This window comes from Vicia villosa, linkage group LG7 (genome assembly GCF_029867415.1).
Source record: "Vicia villosa cultivar HV-30 ecotype Madison, WI linkage group LG7, Vvil1.0, whole genome shotgun sequence".
NCBI classification, from domain to species: Eukaryota; Viridiplantae; Streptophyta; class Magnoliopsida; order Fabales; family Fabaceae; genus Vicia; species Vicia villosa.
In genome coordinates this window covers 84,181,753-84,201,332 of record NC_081186.1, presented here as the reverse complement: position 1 = coordinate 84,201,332, position 19,580 = coordinate 84,181,753, and the positions used below count along the sequence as shown (strand labels likewise).

Genomic DNA, 19,580 nt, shown 5'->3' with positions numbered 1-19,580 from the left:
GGAATTCACAACAAACAGGTATAGTGGCAGTATATAAAACAACATTCAGGCATTGAAGAGGTAAATCACATTTACTATCAATTCTTTTTATATTCCATTATCAAATCATGAAATCTTTCTTCTGCGTGTTAGCATCTTTAGTTTTTTTTACATTGTAGATGGAGATTGAATTTAGACTCATTATCATTCCATCCCAAAACTCTCTTATCAGAATAACCACCAAATCATACTTTTATATAACAAATGATTATTGTACAACTCATTAAAACTTTAATCTAATAAAAGACAATTTTCTTTTTATAAATTCGTTTTAATCACTTTATTTAGGTTTATGATTAGGTTTAGTCATTTTCAATATATTCATGTTAAGTATTTAACTTGATTTTTAATGCTCGCAATAGCGTTCATGGAATCATATTACTAAATTATTTTTGGAGTCTGACTCGATGCATTTATTATCTTAGGGTTAGTTCTTATATTCATCAGAATGGAGCCAGATTGGGCAAATTTAGAAGCACTTGCACTGGGATTGATTTTAGATAAATTGGAATGGGTAGATCATATTTGGTTTGGTGCTGTCTGCAAGAATTGGCTATCAGTTGTAAAGCTTAACCATCAAAATCAACAATTAAGAACTAATGTCTTACCCATGCTTATGATCCCAAAAGCAAATCTATGTTTGTATGGCATTTCAACCAAGACAACATATGAATTTCAATTACCAATTCCTTATTATGATAATTGTTGTGGATGTAGTCATGGATGGATTGCAACATTCAATAGAAAATACCATGCATACTTTGCTATGGATATCGTCATAACTATGGTTAATTCTTTTAAGAATGTTTCTCCTATTACTCTTCCACCTCTCACAACATGTAGTGAGCATCATTATGAAGTACAACAATTGCCCAAGGTTACTCTTTCTGCCGATCCTATAACAAGTCCAAATGATTACGTAGTTGCTGTAATTTACTCAAAGTGTAACCGTCTTTCTATTTTAAAAGCGGGACAAACCAGTTGGACATCTATAGGTAAGTTCAACTTCAATCTTTACTTTATGGATGTCATATTCTATGGAGATATGGTATATGGTTTGACTGATCAGAAAGGTGTATTATCCTTCAATCTTAGTTATTTCGATGACCCTGATAGCGTTGAGACGTTAATAAGTCCAATTTCTGATATACGGTTTCATAAAGATTTGAAATGTTATCTTGTCAAGTCATTAGAGGGAGATTTGTGGTTGGTAAGGAAATTTTTAGATGACTGCAATCATAATGGCATGATAAAATTTGAAGTGTACATGTTGGAATTCGATGTTCGAGGAAAAAAGATTAAGCAATTGGTAAAACTTGAGAGTCTTGGAGACAATGTTATATTTGTGGGAGATTGTGATTCAATTTCTGCATCAGCTTCTTATTTCTCTGGTTGTTTGAAACAAGATTCTATCTATTATATTAACAAGGTTAAACATTATACGCCATTTCATGAATATTGTGAACCATACAATGTAGAAATATATAATGTAAAAGATGGAAGCTTGAGTCAGCAGGATCCAGAATATTCTTTTGTCAAACATATGCCAGCTCCTTTTTGGATTTTATTGCCCCTTGAATGAGAATAGTAGATTTAACATTTTCTTGTATATGTTTCTTCATTATTTTAATTATATTTGTCAAACTGATATGATAATGAGATTTAAGAACCAATTAGTAGTGATGTAATGAGAATTTTTCAACACTAATAAAAGTTCATTATAAGCTCCATTTATGATATTTTTACCATGTTCATCTCATTGGTTTCACTTCACAAAATCAACTTGATCATCCTTGAAGAAATCTCATTGTATGTCTCTAGACTTTTGACTCATTAAAAATGAAGCTTAAAAGTTGGATCATCATCTTCATCATATCTTCCAATTTAGGTTTGATTTAGATGTGGGGTTCCCTCTTAGGTTATGATTGGGTTTACACCTCCTTAGAATTATTGTATGATAAAGTTAGAGTATTGATTTGTTGCTTGTTTTCTTCGGTGTTCTATGTATAAACTCTTCATGATTATGAAATTACATGTTGATTGTTGCATGTTATGAGTGTACGTGTTTCTGACCTGTTAACAATGATACAACATGATAATGCTGAACAATGGTTGTGATTTTGAGATAAATAAGTTAAAGACCCAAAATGAGAGGTTGAAATTTCTAGACACGGCTACGGGAAGCTGCCACTAGGTCATAGCCGACCCCTTGAATTTGTATGGGGGAGAATCTGGGTTGGGCTTAGGGTGTAGTGCCTGCTACAGCCAGCGGTAGCTGATAAGTATCCAATGAGAATTTAATTTGTCACCCCCAAAATTATACATGTCATCCCCTAATTTGTATGAAATGATTCAAATGTTACCGGAGCCACTCGAGGAACTACTGCTGGAGCAACATCCGGATTGTATTGTCGCAGACATGTTTTTCCCATGGGCAACTGATTCGGCTCTCAAATTCGGAATTCCTAGACTCGTGTTTCATGGAACTTGTTTCTTTTCCTTGTGTGCTACTGTTAGGAAGCAAAATCTAAACCCTAACAAACTAAGGAAAAGCTGTAAAATAAAAGAGACATTAAAAGCTAACTAAGAAAATAAACTTCATTTCTTTTCATTGATTGCCTTTCAAGTGTCAAAGACATTACATATATATAATAATACTAATGGATAGTAAACTAAAGGCCCAATACTAATTAAAGCCCAATTCTACATTTAAAGATCCTAAGAACATTCTAGAGAACATTATAAAATAAAATACTAATATAAATTCTACTCCTAATTTAATATCTAAAATATTTATTTTATCCTAATTCTTACTCTATCATTACTCACCTCTTCAAAAACAACCTTGTCCTCAAGGTTGTAAAATAAAACTATTAAATACTGGAATTTTTTTCTTTTAAAGATAATTGAAATGAAATTGGAGTCTTACTTATAAAAATGTGGTAGAGAAATTTGAAGGAACATGTGATGTGAGTGGTCATGAAAAAAAATGGGTTGTGAATTTCAAAAAAAGTTGTCAGCTTGTCTTTCAAATTGAATTCACGTGATGGCCAAAGTGGGTGTATTCTATTCTATTCACGTGATGGCCAAATTGAATACCACATTAACTCAATTTTTTTTAAAATGAAAAGATGCAAAATGAGTATACGTGACATGACCAAAGTGGGAGGGATGGTGTGCAGTGTGCACCTTAAATGACACATTTAATTCAAAATGAATTAAATAAATGATGATGAATGATGTATTGGATGAAAGGAGTATCCAATGAGAGAAGGGATACAGCTGGAATTGCAGGCGCGTGGGAACGTTTTACAATTATTCTTTCTTCCTCTTTATTATTTCTCTCTCCTCTTTTCTTATTCTCTCTCACTCCCGTACTATTTTTCTTTTTCTCTTCTTCTATTTCTCTGTTCCTTTTCCTTCTTCTTCCAAGTAAAATAAAAGATGGTGGTGGTTTCGGCGGTGGCCGTTGAAAATATGACGGTATCTCCGATGATGACGGTTGTAATTTTGATGGCGTTGTTTTTGTCGGTGGTTGTTTCAAATCGGAAAGTGTTGCTCGAGGAGATGATACCGGAGATGATTTCAGAAGTGTTGTCTGAGCTTTCATCGAAAGAGAAGATGACAGAAGTGTTACCGGATTTGTCTTTGAAATTGTCGTCGGTGGTGTTGCCGAAAATGTCACCGGAAAAGACGCCGGAGTTCGTAAAATCGCCGAAGAAGATGACAGTAAAACCGGAGTTGTTACCGCTGTTTTCGTCGGGAGTGGCACCGTAGATGAGTTTTGTGAATCACATACCTTTTCTATGCCTTCTTTTTCTGCTGGCTGTTTTCCATAAGTTCGCATAAATGAATATTTTTCTTTCAAAAACTTTTGTGAGTTTTTGAATGAATCTGAAAGATTTTGAATATCTTTCTTCAAATCTTCTCTATATTTGTTTGAAATCTCATGAGACTCAATCAAATATTGTTTTAGAGTTTCTAACTCTTGGTAAAATGTTTCGGATGGTGAAATGAAATTCTGAGAGTGTTGATGTTGAAAATGGTGCTGGTGATGGTGGTGTGAGTAATTCTGAGGTTGTTGTTGGTGTAAAATGTATGGGATAGGTGAAGGGTATGAAATGTGTGGGATATGTGATGGTGGATATAATGTGTATGGGTTAGATGATAAAGGTGGTGTGGTTGAAACAATGGAATAATAAGGATGGGTTGGAGGAATGCTCCATTGATGAAATGGGGGTGTGCAGTTGGAATACTCCATGGGAGAGATTGAGTGCAAGAATGAAAGCACCAAATGTTAGGAAGCAAAATCTAAACCCTAACAAACTAAGGAAAAGCTGTAAAATAAAAGAGACATTAAAAGCTAACTAAGAAAATAAACTTCATTTCTTTTCATTGATTGCCTTTCAAGTGTCAAAGACATTACATATATATAATAATACTAATGGATAGTAAACTAAAGGCCCAATACTAATTAAAGCCCAATTCTACATTTAAAGATCCTAAGAACATTCTAGAGAACATTATAAAATAAAATACTAATATAAATTCTACTCCTAATTTAAATATCTAAAATATTTATTTTATCCTAATTCTTACTCTATCAGCTACTTAGTGCATGAGACTCTATCTATCAACCTTTCAGGAGTGTTTCTTCTGATTCAGAACCTTTTGTTATTTCTAATCTTCCTGGTGAGATTAAAATAACAAGGTTGCAGACTGCACCTTTTGAAGACTGGAAGGAATTAGAAGGGATGGCTAAATTAATGCATGAAGCAAAGGATTCAGAAATTAAGAGCTTTGGAGTAGTTGTTAACAGCTTCTATGAACTTGAAAATGTTTATGCAGATTATTATAGGAATGTACTTGGAAGAAAAGCATGGCATATTGGTCCTTTGCCTCTTTGGAATAAAGAAGCTTCTATTTCTATTGATCAACATCAACATGTGTGTTTAAAATGGCTTGATACGATGAAAACAAACTCGGTTGTTTACGTTTGTCATGGTAGTATGGCACATTTTTCTAACTCTCAGCTTAGAGAAATTGCCATGGGACTTGAGGCTTTGGAACAGAAATTTATTTGGGTGGTTAGAAAGAGCGAAGAAGACGGAGAAGAATGGTTACCGGAACAATTTGAGGAAAGAAAGGAAGGAAATGGAATGATTTTAAGAGGTTGGGCACCACAAGTGATGATTCTTGAACATGAAGCAATTGGTGCATTTGTGACTCATTGTGGATGGAATTCAGTTTTAGAAGGAGCCATTGCAGGTGTGCCTATGGTTACATGGCCTATGGCTTCTGAGCAATTTTACCGAATTTTTAGAAAAAGTGATGCAAAAGCATAGATTTTACACATATTTTTAAAACAGGTGTAACATCATTTTTTTTCAAAAATCTATGATTTTATACCGTTTAAAATCATATTTTTTATATCGAGTTACTTAAATATGACAGATAAAATCATAGACTTTTGAATTTTTTTTATAATTTTATCGGAAAACTACAAAACATACAAAATTTACCGGATTAATAAAAAAAATTTTTTAGTGTTAAATTTGTTTTTTATAGGAATATTCGATATGATCTACCGGATTTTCAAAAATCCGGTAAAAACTCATACCGATTTTTTTAAAATGCGGTAAAAATTTGCTTAGTATCAACCCAAAAACTATTGGATTTATTAAATATGCTAGTGATTTTTTTTTTTTGAATTTTACTATTTTTTTAGAGTAATTTTTTTGGTCCAAATGTAATTTGAGATGAGGTCAATAATAAACAAGACATTTTGGTTAATATAAAAAATCATGGGGGTATCAAGTATAACCGGGGGTAGTAGGGAAAAATCTCTTATTAGACCTATGGGAAACCCAAAACAATTTCCGCCAAGGCTTGTGGTAGCGGATCAACGAGGAGATTTTCAAAATCCTGTGTTCGATTCTTCGATTTGTACTTGCTAGAGTGGAAACGATTTGGGAGCCTCTATGAGTAACCTTGGAAATAAGCGCATTAAATGCTAGTCTCATCTTTGAGATATTTTGGAGGATTGTTCCTAGATGTGTTCCTAGGTCCCTGTAGTAGGGTGTGACACGTCCCTCTAGGGTGCTCAAGTATACTCCAGTGTCGTAATTTTGAGACAAATTCAACATTTGGTTTTTCATTTGTCTGTTTTCTCTTACTTTGTGTTGTTGATATGTTTGTCTCATTCCACTATATATAAGATAAATAATATACCTTGAACAAAGTTCCTCAAGATTGTACAATCGCAATGATCATGCGTTGGATCAAATTGTAGGAGATATCAAAAGAGGTGTAAGTACTAGAACCCATGCTAATAATTTCTATAAATACTATGCTTTCATTTCTTAGATTAAACCTTAATCGATATTTGATGCCTTACTTGACGAGGAATGGTTACTTGTTATCCAAGAAGAACTTATCCCATTTAAAGGGAACAATATTTCAGACCTTGTTCTGTGCCCAGTTGATAAAATCGTCATTGGCACTAGATGGGTATTTAGAAACAAGATGGGTGAAAATGGCGTAATTACTATAAATAAAGCAAGATTAGTGGTAAAAGGATATAGTCAATCTGAAGGAATAGACTACAAGGAGATCACAACCCCCACGTGTATCTCTCACAACCCCTGGATTTTGAAGATCACGATAATCTTAACTTTTTTTAAAATTAAAAGAGTCTAGAGCTTGGTATGAGCGAGTGAGTGGATTTTTCATTAAACAAGAATTCAATCGTGGTAAAGTCGACAACACTTTTTTTATTAGACGTCAAGGAAATCATATTCTTTTAGTTCAAATATATGTAGATGATATTATTTTCGGTTCTACTAACAAATTTCTTTGTCGAGAGTTTGCAAGTTTGATGCAAGGAGAATTTGAGATGTCTCTTATGGGAGTGCTGATATATTTCTTAGGATTGCAATTCAAGAAAGCCGAAGAAGGGACCTTCATAAGTCAAACATAATACTGCTTAGAGCTTTTAAAGAAGTTCAATATGAAATATTCGAAAAGTATCTCAACACCTATGACATCTAACATGCTTACTGACAAAGACAAAAGAGGAGTGGACTTCGACATTACCAAATATATTCATTAGTTTGCTTATTACCTTCTTTCCTTTACTTGTTCATGTAGAGCAAGTTTTTATTGTTCTTGTTGACATCTAAATCTTTTAAATGTGTGATGTTAATTATGTGCACTCGAGCATTTGTATATTTGTTCATGCATTATTTATGTTGTTAATACATTCCTTTACATTATAGTTTTAATCACTTAACTGTATGTTGTTGAATGTTAATGTTGCATATCTATTTGCATTTGGTGGCATGTAACATGTTTATATTTGTATTCTGTATCCGATCTCTATGGTTGTAAATTCTTCTTAATTATCTAGCTCATATGGAATTATTTGTTTGTCGTTGGTTATTTGGTTTGTAGAATCATTTGATATATTTGTTTTTGATGTCATCAAAAAGGGGAGAAAGTTTAATGGAGTCTAGTATTGTTTTATGCGTTTTGTGTTATGGTTTGAGTGCAATATTTTAAGGGGAGCATGAGCATTTTTGTGCTATTCGACTCAATTCCAAGTGAAAGCTTTCCAAGCATAAAAAAGGTGGAGAATGTAGTTGCATGTCCAATACGATTATTTAAGAGGAGAATGTAGTGAATTGCACGAGTTCATGGAATAATAGCCATATGTGTTATTGATTCAAGTTAGGTGGAAAGAAAAATCTCAAAGTATTTTGAAAACTATGAAAAATTGATATTTTGTGTGTTTAATTTGAAATAAGCACACATCATGACTAGAATCAAATTAAAATAGCGACAAATAAAAGGTTTTCAAACACTTTGATTTGAATTAGAATTTACACTTAATTTGAATCAGGTGTTTTTTGGTTATCTTTGTTTGATTTGATTCGAATTAGACTTTACACCTGATTCGAATCAGATATATTTTTAACATTTTCCATTTGGCTTTGTTGGAGTAGATTTGAATCATGATTTACACATGATTCGAATCACGGGGTCTTTGATTAGAATCAGACTTTGTTCTTGATTCACATCAGATTGAAAATGGGTTGAAAATATTTATCATTCTTATTCCACTTCACTTGCTCATTTGACTCAATTCATTAAATGTTCTTCATTCGAATCTAATTACTTTTTTCATCCATTTTTGTGCTTAATATGAAACACTTATAAAAATATTTTATCATCATTTTGTTAAACAAACTTCCTCTAACTTTTGAAAAAGTTCAAAACCGTTGTGACAAAATTCTTTCTTCTTCAATCTTTATTTTGATTTCAGATCTTGATAATGAGAGATTTGTAATTGATTGAGGGAGACACAATTTTGAAACTAATTATTTTGAAGAATGGGTAAAGTTTTTCAGGTTTTTGCAAGATTGAGTTTGTTGTCATTGGTGATGACTAATATTATTATAAACCAAGCTGGAAAGTTGAGATTGTATCTTGATGAAAAACAAAGTAAAATATCTGCATGAAACCCCAAGTTATAATTTAATTAGGAAAAATAAAACCTAGATTTGATTATATAAAATCAAAGGCCTTCCTTGAATAAAACAGGACTAGGGTTTAAATCTGGTAAATCACATAATTAAGGCTTTAATAGGAAGAAATTGAATTGCCTTGTTTATAATTTCTTTTACTATGATAGATTTGGGCACTTAGAGCCATTTTGTTTTGAAACTTTAAGAAGATTTAAAGGTACCCAAGAAGATTTGGATATCAAAGATGAAAATCTAATGTGTTTTGTTGGGGTGCTTTGCAACTTCAATGATGTCGTATTGCGTATTTACTGAGTCCGTGCAAAGTAAGATGTATACCTTTGAGTATACATGATGTGCATGGCACCAAACATGATTGTGATCCAATAATGTTCACTAATCGAAGATATCAACAGTCGTGATCAAAGAAAATTTTTCGTTGAGGATGGTCTCAACAATTATGATCTATGATGACATGTTAACCTCTTAGTAGGTTAAGAACATAAGTTTGTATTAGATCTATCTATCCCGTAGTTTTAACCAACTCTCATATCACATAATTCGCAAAGAAGAATCAACAATTCTGTCATTTTTCGAAAGAGGGACTCATTATAAAAAAGTACTTGATATTTAAGGTAGTACACTTTTTAGAAATTGATAACCACAAAAAATTGATTAACGCTCTAAATAATCATTTAAAAATTGTTATTATTAATAAAATGTTTGAGTGTTACAGCACTTTTGAAAAAAAGGGTGCAAAAGGATGAAAATGTTGTAAAAGCAGGGTGGCAAAGTCAAAACCCCAGTCCAATGCCCAAGGAGATTGAAAACAAGGTAATAATCAATTATGATCATCGATTATATAGTCTAACACATTCAAATTTCAGACAAAATCAGATTGAATCTTTGCCTCTAAAGCAAATGAGGAGTTAACGTGCCACTATTAGGAGTGAATTAGTAGTATTTTCATGTGTTAAATTAACTACCTTTTGATCTGAAGTTAAACATATCTTATGATTTTTAAGGATTTTATGGTTAGAATTGAACTCTAGAGGTTTGATGCTAATTGTAGAGCGACTTGCATCACTTTGGGTGTTATTTGTGCAGATTTTAATGTTGAAAAGTAAAGACGAAGACACACGAAGGCGTAGAGATTCTGGAGAAGAGAAATTAGAAAGAAGGAGGATGAAGCAGAGGCCGAGCCGCGGTGATAAGGGGAGAGACACGCCATCACTTCTGACTTTGGCTCGCGCCTCGCCAATCCGTGCCGCGCCGCGGTGGTTGCGTTACAAGGATGAATTGTTATAAATAGAAGCCCTAATCCTCATAAGAGAGGAATCTTTGGTGAACGAAATTCATAGAGCAATCCTATTCCAGAGCATAAAGCCACTTCCGACGGAGAATTCAACACCAATTGAAGACATTCCCTTGATGAAGATGAATCCTTCCATAAAACTTTGTGTGTTCTTCATGGCTATGGAGAGCTAAACCCCATTGTGTTGAGTTTAAGGTAGTAGTTAACCTATGAAGACGCAATTACTTTGATTAATTCCTGTGAACAATTGTTTAAGTTTTATTATCAATGAAAAACCTTGCTTTTATTTTATATCATCGTTGAACTATCAATCGAGAGATAGGGTTTATACTTTTGACCTAGGTTTTTACATTGAATTGTTGATTAATACTCAGAGATGAGATTTTGAAGAAGTTTTCATCAATCATCGCGGTTAATTCCCTTTATCTTTATCGTTATTCTGAGAGATCGAATATCATACCGGTGGAGGTGGTTCTAGATTGATCATTAGACATAATATCAGTTTTGAGGATGAATGAAGATAATAACTTAGATAATGTTCACTTGTGGATTAATTGATTATTGCATATGAATAGGTTGATTAACCCTAGAACTCAACATATTCATTCACCATTGTTATTCATCTTTAAGCTTTTTATTTTTCAATTATTATTCTGTTATTTGCAATTTGAGATCAAACAATCAAAACCAATACTTTTCACTAACTCATTATAATTCGACTATAGAACGGCAGCAATATTACTCAGTCTCTGTGGATACGATATATTAGAAAATATTTACCCAAAATACTTTCAACAAATTGGCGCCGTTGCCGAGGACTGTGTCAATATTGCACGCATTGCAATAGTCGTATTATTTTTAGTTAGTTACTTAATTTTAGATTTTTTGTTTTTTTTTTTACTAAAAAGATATTCATTCATTCAAATTGAAAAATACATCGATCATTACCAATTCAAGATCGCTAAAAACGGAAAAAGGTGAATCTGCAAACAATCTTGCAACACCTAGGTTAATAGCATACAACGGCAAACTGAAAGTGCCTACAAATATGACAAAATAAAAGTCACCAGAATATTCATACTTCTGGATCTGCAACATTGACGCCCAAGTCTTCCTCAAATCTGCAATGATTTAAAGTAAATGTGTCAATCTGAACCAACAAACACCGTACTAAGACGGAAAAACCAACAAACACCGTACTAAGACGGGAAAACCAACAAACACCGCACAAGACGATGAAAACTTAAAAACACACAAAAGAAGAAGCAAATTTATATGGATAACCACTTATTTAAATAAAAAGAGAAAGAAAACGGTGTTGAGGGAGGGGTGATTTCTAGCCAAAAATGGCCAAAAACCACCCCTACGTTGGAATAATGAAAAGAGAGAAAAGTTTAGAGGAGGGAAAAGTTTAGAGATCTTTGATTTCTAGTTGCTTATTTTTAGAGATCTTAGAGAGAAAAGTTTTGATTTCTAGTTGCTTATTTTTAGATTTTTTTGTTTAGTTACTTTATTTTAGATTTTTAGTTTAGTTCCTTTATTTTAGATTTTTAGTTAGTTACTTTATTTTAGATTTTGTTATTGCAATAGTCTTTTAATTTTGATTTTTTTATTATTATTATTTTCTCCTTCTTATTTCACTTGTTTGCTAGTTTTGTAGATTTTTGTCTGTCGGAATGTTCGATCCAAATATAAATGTTGCGATTTATGCTCAAAACGAGATCCTAACTCAACAAATGGAGTATCTCCTTCGAAGTGTGTCACAGTTCACACCTCAAGTTAATGAGTTTCATGATATCGGATGGTGCACACCGGAAGATGCGATGGAGTATCATATGGATAACCATGAATATCAAAAACAAAGGCTTTCACACTTTAATCAAGGTTATCAATGAGGACCCTCTGAGTTAGAGAAAACCATGAATCAATTCATGCAATTCTCTTTAGCCATTCAACAAAACCGGGAAACTCAAGATGTTCAACTTACCAAATTCTTAACCGAGCAAAACGTAAGTCAAAACTCAACTTTTCAAAACCCTACGACTTGTGTAGAAACTTGCAACACTACTTCTATAAGGAGTGTAAAAGTGATTGGTGAGGATGTTGGAAAGAAGAGAGTGGAGGAGGAAGTTGATGACAAGGAAGATGTTGTTGAAAAGGATAATATAGATTATGTAAACATCAAGAAAAATATAGAAGTTGAGTATGAGCTCTCAATGAAGCCACCTTATCCAAGACCTCCTAAAAAAGTAGATGATGTGTTAGTCGAAGGAACAAAAAAAGAGGATATAATCAAAGAAGTCGTGAATGAGTTAGAAACTTCAAAAGTTGAAACTTTTTCAAAAGAGAATATGGTTGACTTAGAGTTGAAGAAGAGTAGTAATGTAAAGGAGCATAAAATCTCATGGGAATTACTTCCTCTACAAGTTCCTAATAAAGAAGGGAATGAGAGTCATTACTTTTGGCTAATGGAAATGTTTAGCCGTTCGCAAATCACCATCCCATTTTTAGAAGGTTTAGAGTTAAAGCCAAAATGTGTCAAATTCATCAAGGACAGGTTCTCACAGAAGAAAAAATTAACGGATAGGAGGTTATCTCTCTTGAGGAGAGGACCAAAAAAATGAAGGAAGAGAGATCGCGAGTTGAAGTGGTAAGAATTAAGGATGAAGAAACCAAACAAGCAAACATTAAATACTTTTGGGGCTTCACATTGGTAAGAAAAGTACCAAGAAAACGAGACAATGGTTGATGATTCAACCATGAACCGTCGAGCCATGCGACGTTAAACGAGGCACTTCGTGGGAGGTAACCCACACTTTTAATGTTTTATTTTGTTTTGTTTATTTTTATTTCAGGAAATAATAAGGAGACCTTTCCGGTGATAGCTAGGAAGAAGCAATTGATATAACAATACCCTTTGTGAGTCAACCCTCTCGGGCTTGTTCTGAAATATTGAGGTCAATGTTTAGTTCAAGTTTGGGGGTGGATTTACTCTTTTGCATTTTTTTTTAATTTTCTGTTTATTATTTGTTTGTTTTATCCCCAGTTTTGAATGAGTAGTCCCACAACATAATGAAAAGCTCAAGAAAGACAATGAGAGTACCAACAATGGAGCAACATGCATGAAAGTGGTAGTGAGTGGAAATTTTTGAAAAATTAATTTTTCCCTTTCTTTTTCAATAAAAGTGACAAGGCAGGTATGAATTTTCAAATTCAAAATCTTAGTGTGTGCATGAAACATAGGTTGTTAGTAAATACTAATAGAAGTTCTTTATGGTACACAATTTTTGTTGGATCGGCTTAGCCTTAACCATTGTGAGGAAAACTTTCCATTGTTTACTATATGCAGGAGACCATCAATTACTTTGACATGTTTGTATTTTGCTAAACCGTTTGTCGCATCGTTTTGTGGAAATCTGTGAAAAGGACTTAGGCACTTGTTTGAATCTGAGAGTTTCTTTGAGCCTATCCCATCTTAAAACTTAATTTTTTTCTGGGAGAGTGTGATCCTTTGCTAACCATTCTTTGAGACTGAGGTCAAGAAAAATTTCATACTATGCACCAAGAAAAACATATGGTGAGGTTTTGATCCCAATAGAAAAGTTTTGTTTTGGACCATCAACCATAAACTTTGGTGATGTGTTTTCTCTTTTACCTTTATAGAAAGTAGGGGAGCATTCATAGAATCTGAATACAGGTTGATCTCCAAGTTGGGGAGAGTCATAATCAAAAGAAGAGTACGTACAAATGGTGATTTGTAAAGAACAAAAGAACTTCGTAGCTTGAAAAAAAAAGAGAAGAAACAAGAGAAAAAAAACAACGTGTGAACTTGGACAGTTGTTGAAAATAAAAGAAACATCGAGCTACGAATGAAAAGATGAAGGGTGAGAAAGCTAATGGTATAAGAGAAAAAGGAATGAGTTGTGTGATTCGGATGCTTCCCTAATAGGAACAACCCTTGAATATCTTCTTTTCTTTGAATCTAAACCACATTACAACCCTATAAAGACCTTCCGATTCTCAGATTCCACAGGACTTGATGCTAATAATAAGGTGGACGTATGATATGGATATTTGTTGATTTAATTGTTTGGATGAGTGTTTAACCCCTCTTTTATTCATCATACTTTTTTATGAGAGTGATTAGTGCTGATTCAACTGCGGTTGTGTAGTGTTTTGAACTTCTGGAGGTAATTTCCTTTCAAAATCTGTTTCATGTGCATGTTCTGAGTTTGCAGGGAGATGAAGAGTATCTGAGTTGGTCACTGAATTGAACCATTTGAAAAACTTTTTGAAAAACTTGTTGCATGATTGTTGGTATGTGTTGTTGTAATCACTGAGGTAAGTAATTTTGTTTAGGGACAAACAAAACTCTAAGTTGGGGAGAGTTTGTTAGGAGTGAATTAGTAGTATTTTCATGTGTTAAATTAACTAGCTTTTTATCTGAAGTTAAACATATCTTATGATTTTTAAGGATTTTATGGTTAGAATTGAACTCTAGAGGTTTGATGCTAATTGTAGAGCGACTTGCATCACTTTGGGTGTTATTTGTGCAGATTTTAATGTTGAAAAGTAAAGACGAAGAAACACGAAGGCGTAGAGATTCTAGAGAAGAGAAATTACAAAAAAGGAGGATGAAGCAGAGGCCGAGCTGCGGTGATAAGGGGCGAGACGCGCCATCACTTCTGACTTTGGCTCGCGCCTCGCCAATCCGTGCCGCGCCGCGGTGGCTGCGTTACAAGGATAAATTGTTATAAATAGAAGCCCCAATCCTCATAAGAGAGGAATCTTTGGTGAACGAAATTCATAGAGCAATCCTATTCCAGAGCATAAAGCCACTTTCGACGGAGAATTCAACATCAATTGAAGACATTCCCTTGATGAAGATGAATCCTTCCATAAAACTTTGTGTGTTCTTCATGGCTATGGAGAGCTAAACCCAATTGTGTTGAGTTTAAGGTAGTAGTTAACCTATGAAGACGCAATTACTTTGATTAATTCCTGTGAACAATTGTTTAAGTTTTATTATCAATGAAAAACCTTGCTTTTATTTTATATCATCGTTGAACTATCAATCGAGAGATAGGGTTTATACTTTTGACCTAGGTTTTTACATTGACTTGTTGATTAATACTCAGAGAGGAGATTTTGAAGAAGTTTTCATAAATCATCGCGGTTAATTCCCTTTATCTTTATCGTTATTCTGAGAGATCGAATATCATACTGGTGGAGGTGGTTCTAGATTGATCATTAGACATAATATCAGTTTTGAGGATGAATGAAGATAATAACTTAGATAATGTTCACTTGTGGATTAATTGATTATTGCATATGAATAGGTTGATGAACCCTAGAACTCAACATATTTATTCACCATTGTTATTCATCTTTAAGCTTTTTATTATTCAATTATTATTCTGTTATTTGCAATTTGACATCAAACAATCAAAACCAATACTTTTCACTAACTCATTATAATTCGACTATAGAACGGCAGCAATATTACTCAGTCTCTGTGGATACGATATATTAGAAAATATTTACCCAAAATACTTTCAACAACCACCCACTTTTTTATATCAGACACCTCCCATATTTTTTTAACCAATTTTATCCTTTATGAAAACTGTTGAAATACAATGAATTTTTGGTATACAGTAAATTTCAAATTTACGGCACATACCAAAAATTTCAAATTTATGGTATCACAGTTTTTTTTGACAAAAAATACCAGAAGTTTCAGTTATAAGAATATTTTCGGTATATCATACCGGAAATTTTAGTTAATTTAAAATTTCCGGTATACGAGAAATTTCAAATTTCCAGTACATATATTATATTATATAGAGACATATCAAATAGCTGAATTCAATTTCCGTTACATATATTATCAAATTATATAGACATATATTAGAGATAGAATAAGTTTCCAGTACATATATTATATAGACATATCATATCCGTTACATATTAAATTTCAAATTTCAAATTTTAAATATCGGAAATTTCAAAAAATCTAGTAATTTTTTTAATATTTTTGATATTTTTTTGAAATTTCCGGTAAAAACTCGCAGAAATTTTTAAAAATCTGGTATTTTTCGAAATTTCCGATACACCCCCCAAATTTCTGATAAAAATGTATATTTTTTTTTAAATTAGTAATTTTAAGCAAGGATACAATAGTAAAAGCATAGCATTTGAGAGTGGGAGGGATAATATTAAGGGTGGCAGGTAGAAAAGAAAATAAATTTATGATGTGGCGGCCGTATCACTATTGTTTCGCTTTTTTTTTTTCTTTTTTTCATTCAAATAATATGATTATTCTTATATGCTCCGTAATTAATGCTGTTCTTTTTGATTCATTCAAATAGCAGGACATGACGTATCAGAATAAATGGAAATAATATTACAAATATATGATATTATTCGGAGGTATCTTTTAATTACTTTCTTTTTTCGACTGAGATTTTGAAAGCTCAAAAGTATAAATTAGAGGAATTCACAACAAACAGGTATAGTGGCCGTGATATAAAACAACATTCAGGCATTGAAGAGGTAAATCACATTTACTATCAATTCTTTTTATATTTCATTCATCAAATCAGGAAATCTTTCACTGATTATTGCAAAACTCATTCAAACTTCAATCTAATGAGATACAATTTTCTTTTTATAAATTTGTTTCTTAGGGTTGAGTTCTAGGTTATCGCTAGCACCCCTAAGCGCGAAGCTAGCGGAACCGGACGTCACCACGATGCTTTTGGTTTGCTAAGTGCTATGTATTTAGGTTTATAATTAGGTTTAGTCATTTTCAATATATTCATGTTTATCTTGATTTTTAAAGTTCGCAATAGCGTTCATATTACTAAATTATTTTTGGAGTCTGACTCTCTGCATATATTTATTATCTTAGGGTTAGTTCTTATATTCAACCGAATGGAGCCAGACTGGGCAAATTTATAAGCACTTGCACTCGGATTGATTTTAGATAAATTGGAATGGGTAGATCATATTTGGTTTGGTGCTGTGTGCAAGAATTGGCTATCAGTTGTAAAGCTTAACCATCAAAATCAACCGCTGCTGAGAACTAATGTATTACCCATGCTTATGATCCCAAAAGCAAATCTATGTTTGTATGGTATTTCAACCAAGACAACATATGAATTTCAATTACCAATTCCTTATTACGATAATTGTTGTGGATGTAGTCATGGATGGATTGCAACATTCAATAGAAAATACCATGCATACTTTGCTATGGATATCGTCATAACTATGGTTAATTCTTTTAAGAATGTTTCTCCTATTACTCTTCCACCTCTCACAACATGTAGTGAGCGTCATTATGAAGTACAACAATTGCCCAAGGTTACTCTTTCTGCCGATCCTATAACAAGTCCAAATGATTACGTAGTTGCAGTAATTTATTCAAAGTGTAACCGTCTTTCTATTTTAAAAGCGGGACAAACCAGTTGGACATCTATAGGTAAGTTCAACTTCAATCTTTACTTTATGGATGTCATATTCTATGGAGATATGGTATATGGTTTGACTAATCAGAAAGGTGTATTATCCTTCAATCTTAGTTATTTAGACGAACCTGATAGCGCAAAGGCGATGAGTCCAATTCCTGGTATACGGTTTCATAAAGATTTGAAATGTTATCTTGTCAAGTCATTCGAGGGAGATTTGTGGTTGGTAAGGAAATTTTTGGATGACTGCAATCATAATGGCATGATAAAATTTGAAGTGTACATGCTGGAATTCGATGTTCGAAGAAAAAAGATTAAGAAGCTGGTAAAACTTGAGAGTCTTGGAGACAATGTTTTATTTGTGGGAGAATGTGATTCAATTTCTGCATCAGCTTCTTATTTCTCTGGTTGTTTGAAACAAGATTCTATCTATTATATTAACAAGGTTAAACATTATACTCCATTTCATGAATATTGTGAACCATACAATGTAGAAATATATAACGTAAAAGATGGAAGCTTCAGTCAGCAGGATCCAGAATATTCTTTTGTCAAACATATGCCAGCTCCTTTTTGGATTTTATTGCCTCTTGAATGAGAATAGTAGATTTAACATTTTCTTGTATATGTTTCTTCATTATTTTAATTATATTTGTCAAACTGATATGATAATGAGAATTAAGAACCGATTAGTAGTGATGTAATGAGAATTTTTCAACACTAATAAAAGTTCATTATAAGCTCCATTTATGATATTTTTACCATGTTCATCTCATTGGTTTCACTTCACAAAATAACCTTGATCATCCTTGAAGAAATTTCATTGTATGTTTAGACTTTTGACTCATTAAAAATGAAGCAAGCTTAAAAGTTGGATCATCATCTTCATCATCTCTTCCAATGTAGGTTTCATTTTGATGTGGGGTTTCCTCTTAGGTTTTGATTGCGTTTTCACCTCCTTAGAATTATTGTAAGATAAGGTTAGAGTATTGATTTGTTGCTTGTTTTCTTGGGTGTTCTATGCATAAACTCTTCATGATTATGAAATTTCATGTTGATGGTTGCATGTTATGAGTGTACGTGTTTCTGACCTGTTAACAATGATACAACATAATAATGCTGAATAGTGGTTGTGATTTTGAAATAAATACAAGTTAAAGACTCAAAATGAGAGGGTGGAAATTTCTGGGCAAGGCTACGGCCATAGCAACCACTAGGCCATAGTCGGCCCCTAGAATTTGCATGAGGGAGAATCTGGGTTGGACTACGAGCCGTAGTGTGTTGAAGCGGTAGAGCGACAATCAACAAAAGTTTTGAAAATATTTATCCGGGAATTATTGTGTCCACATAGATGGTCGTTAGAATGCCGTTCAACGGTTTCTATGTTTTCGAGCTCGGATTTAAATGGGTTGAAAGTAAAAACGGTAAAACATATGAACAGAAAATAAATACATTCTTCGGATAGAATTAGTTTATCAGGCATACAAACATACTCACTAGTCACAGACTTAAACCTATCAACCAGTTATACCCAACCTACAATACTCGTCAATGTCATCTGGCATTGCTCAAACCCTAAGTCATTTCTAACTTAAAGTAGAGAGAACTACTATATCATCTCAGCGACAATCTCTCAGCACACCTCAACAACATAGGAGACATCCATATCAATTGTATCGATAATCTCTCAACCGACACAACCAACACAGAAGCATTAAGCTTTGACACCCATAAAGATTGTTAGCTCTAAATCTATCTCTAGAATTCAAAAACTAACAGATAATCATCCTAAATAAGGACTCGAGCAGTATATGTCTATAACAACCCAAAATCCCTAGCATAAAGCAAAAATCAATGATATTAATACCTTTCATAACCAAAACCCTTATAAACCTTTCCTTAAAATAGTTTAAAGTGTGGAAACGGCGGTGATATCGCACTAATCCCTATGGAGATGATATAAAATACTTTACCCACTAAAAATACTTTCATCACTCAACAGGAGAGACAAGGCGGTTTAAGATGGTCACGTGGCAGAAACTTCACACTGAAGAAACGTTGCTCGCTAGGCGAGACAACAATTCACCAGAAGATATCAGCAGGCTACAACCATTATAAATAGGTTCAGAAACATACAGAAAGGGAGATTCACTTGATTAGAAACATTACCATAGAGATAGACAGAAAGTAAGAGTGAAACTTGAAGAGTACAAACTGGATGCGTATCAATTG

The 19,580-nt window shown here is 33.2% G+C and overlaps 3 protein-coding genes across 3 annotated transcripts; all 3 read left to right on the top strand.

Moving 5' to 3' along the window:
- Positions 1 to 487: 487 nt before the first annotated feature.
- LOC131619546 (putative F-box protein At3g25750) lies at positions 488 to 1,621 on the top strand. The gene has a single exon (XM_058890635.1). It carries the CDS (start codon positions 488 to 490, stop codon positions 1,619 to 1,621), a length of 1,134 nt encoding a protein of 377 aa, XP_058746618.1.
- Positions 1,622 to 2,395: 774 nt separating this feature from the next.
- LOC131619545 (scopoletin glucosyltransferase-like) lies at positions 2,396 to 5,384 on the top strand. The gene is made up of 3 exons (XM_058890634.1): positions 2,396 to 2,551; positions 3,629 to 3,635; positions 4,663 to 5,384. Exons 1-3 carry the CDS (start codon positions 2,396 to 2,398, stop codon positions 5,382 to 5,384), a joined length of 885 nt encoding a protein of 294 aa, XP_058746617.1.
- Positions 5,385 to 16,823: 11,439 nt separating this feature from the next.
- Positions 16,824 to 17,946, top strand: LOC131619544 (putative F-box protein At3g25750). Its single transcript, XM_058890633.1, has one exon. It carries the CDS (start codon positions 16,978 to 16,980, stop codon positions 17,944 to 17,946), a length of 969 nt encoding a protein of 322 aa, XP_058746616.1. The 5' UTR covers positions 16,824 to 16,977.
- The last annotated feature ends 1,634 nt before the right edge of the window (positions 17,947 to 19,580 follow it).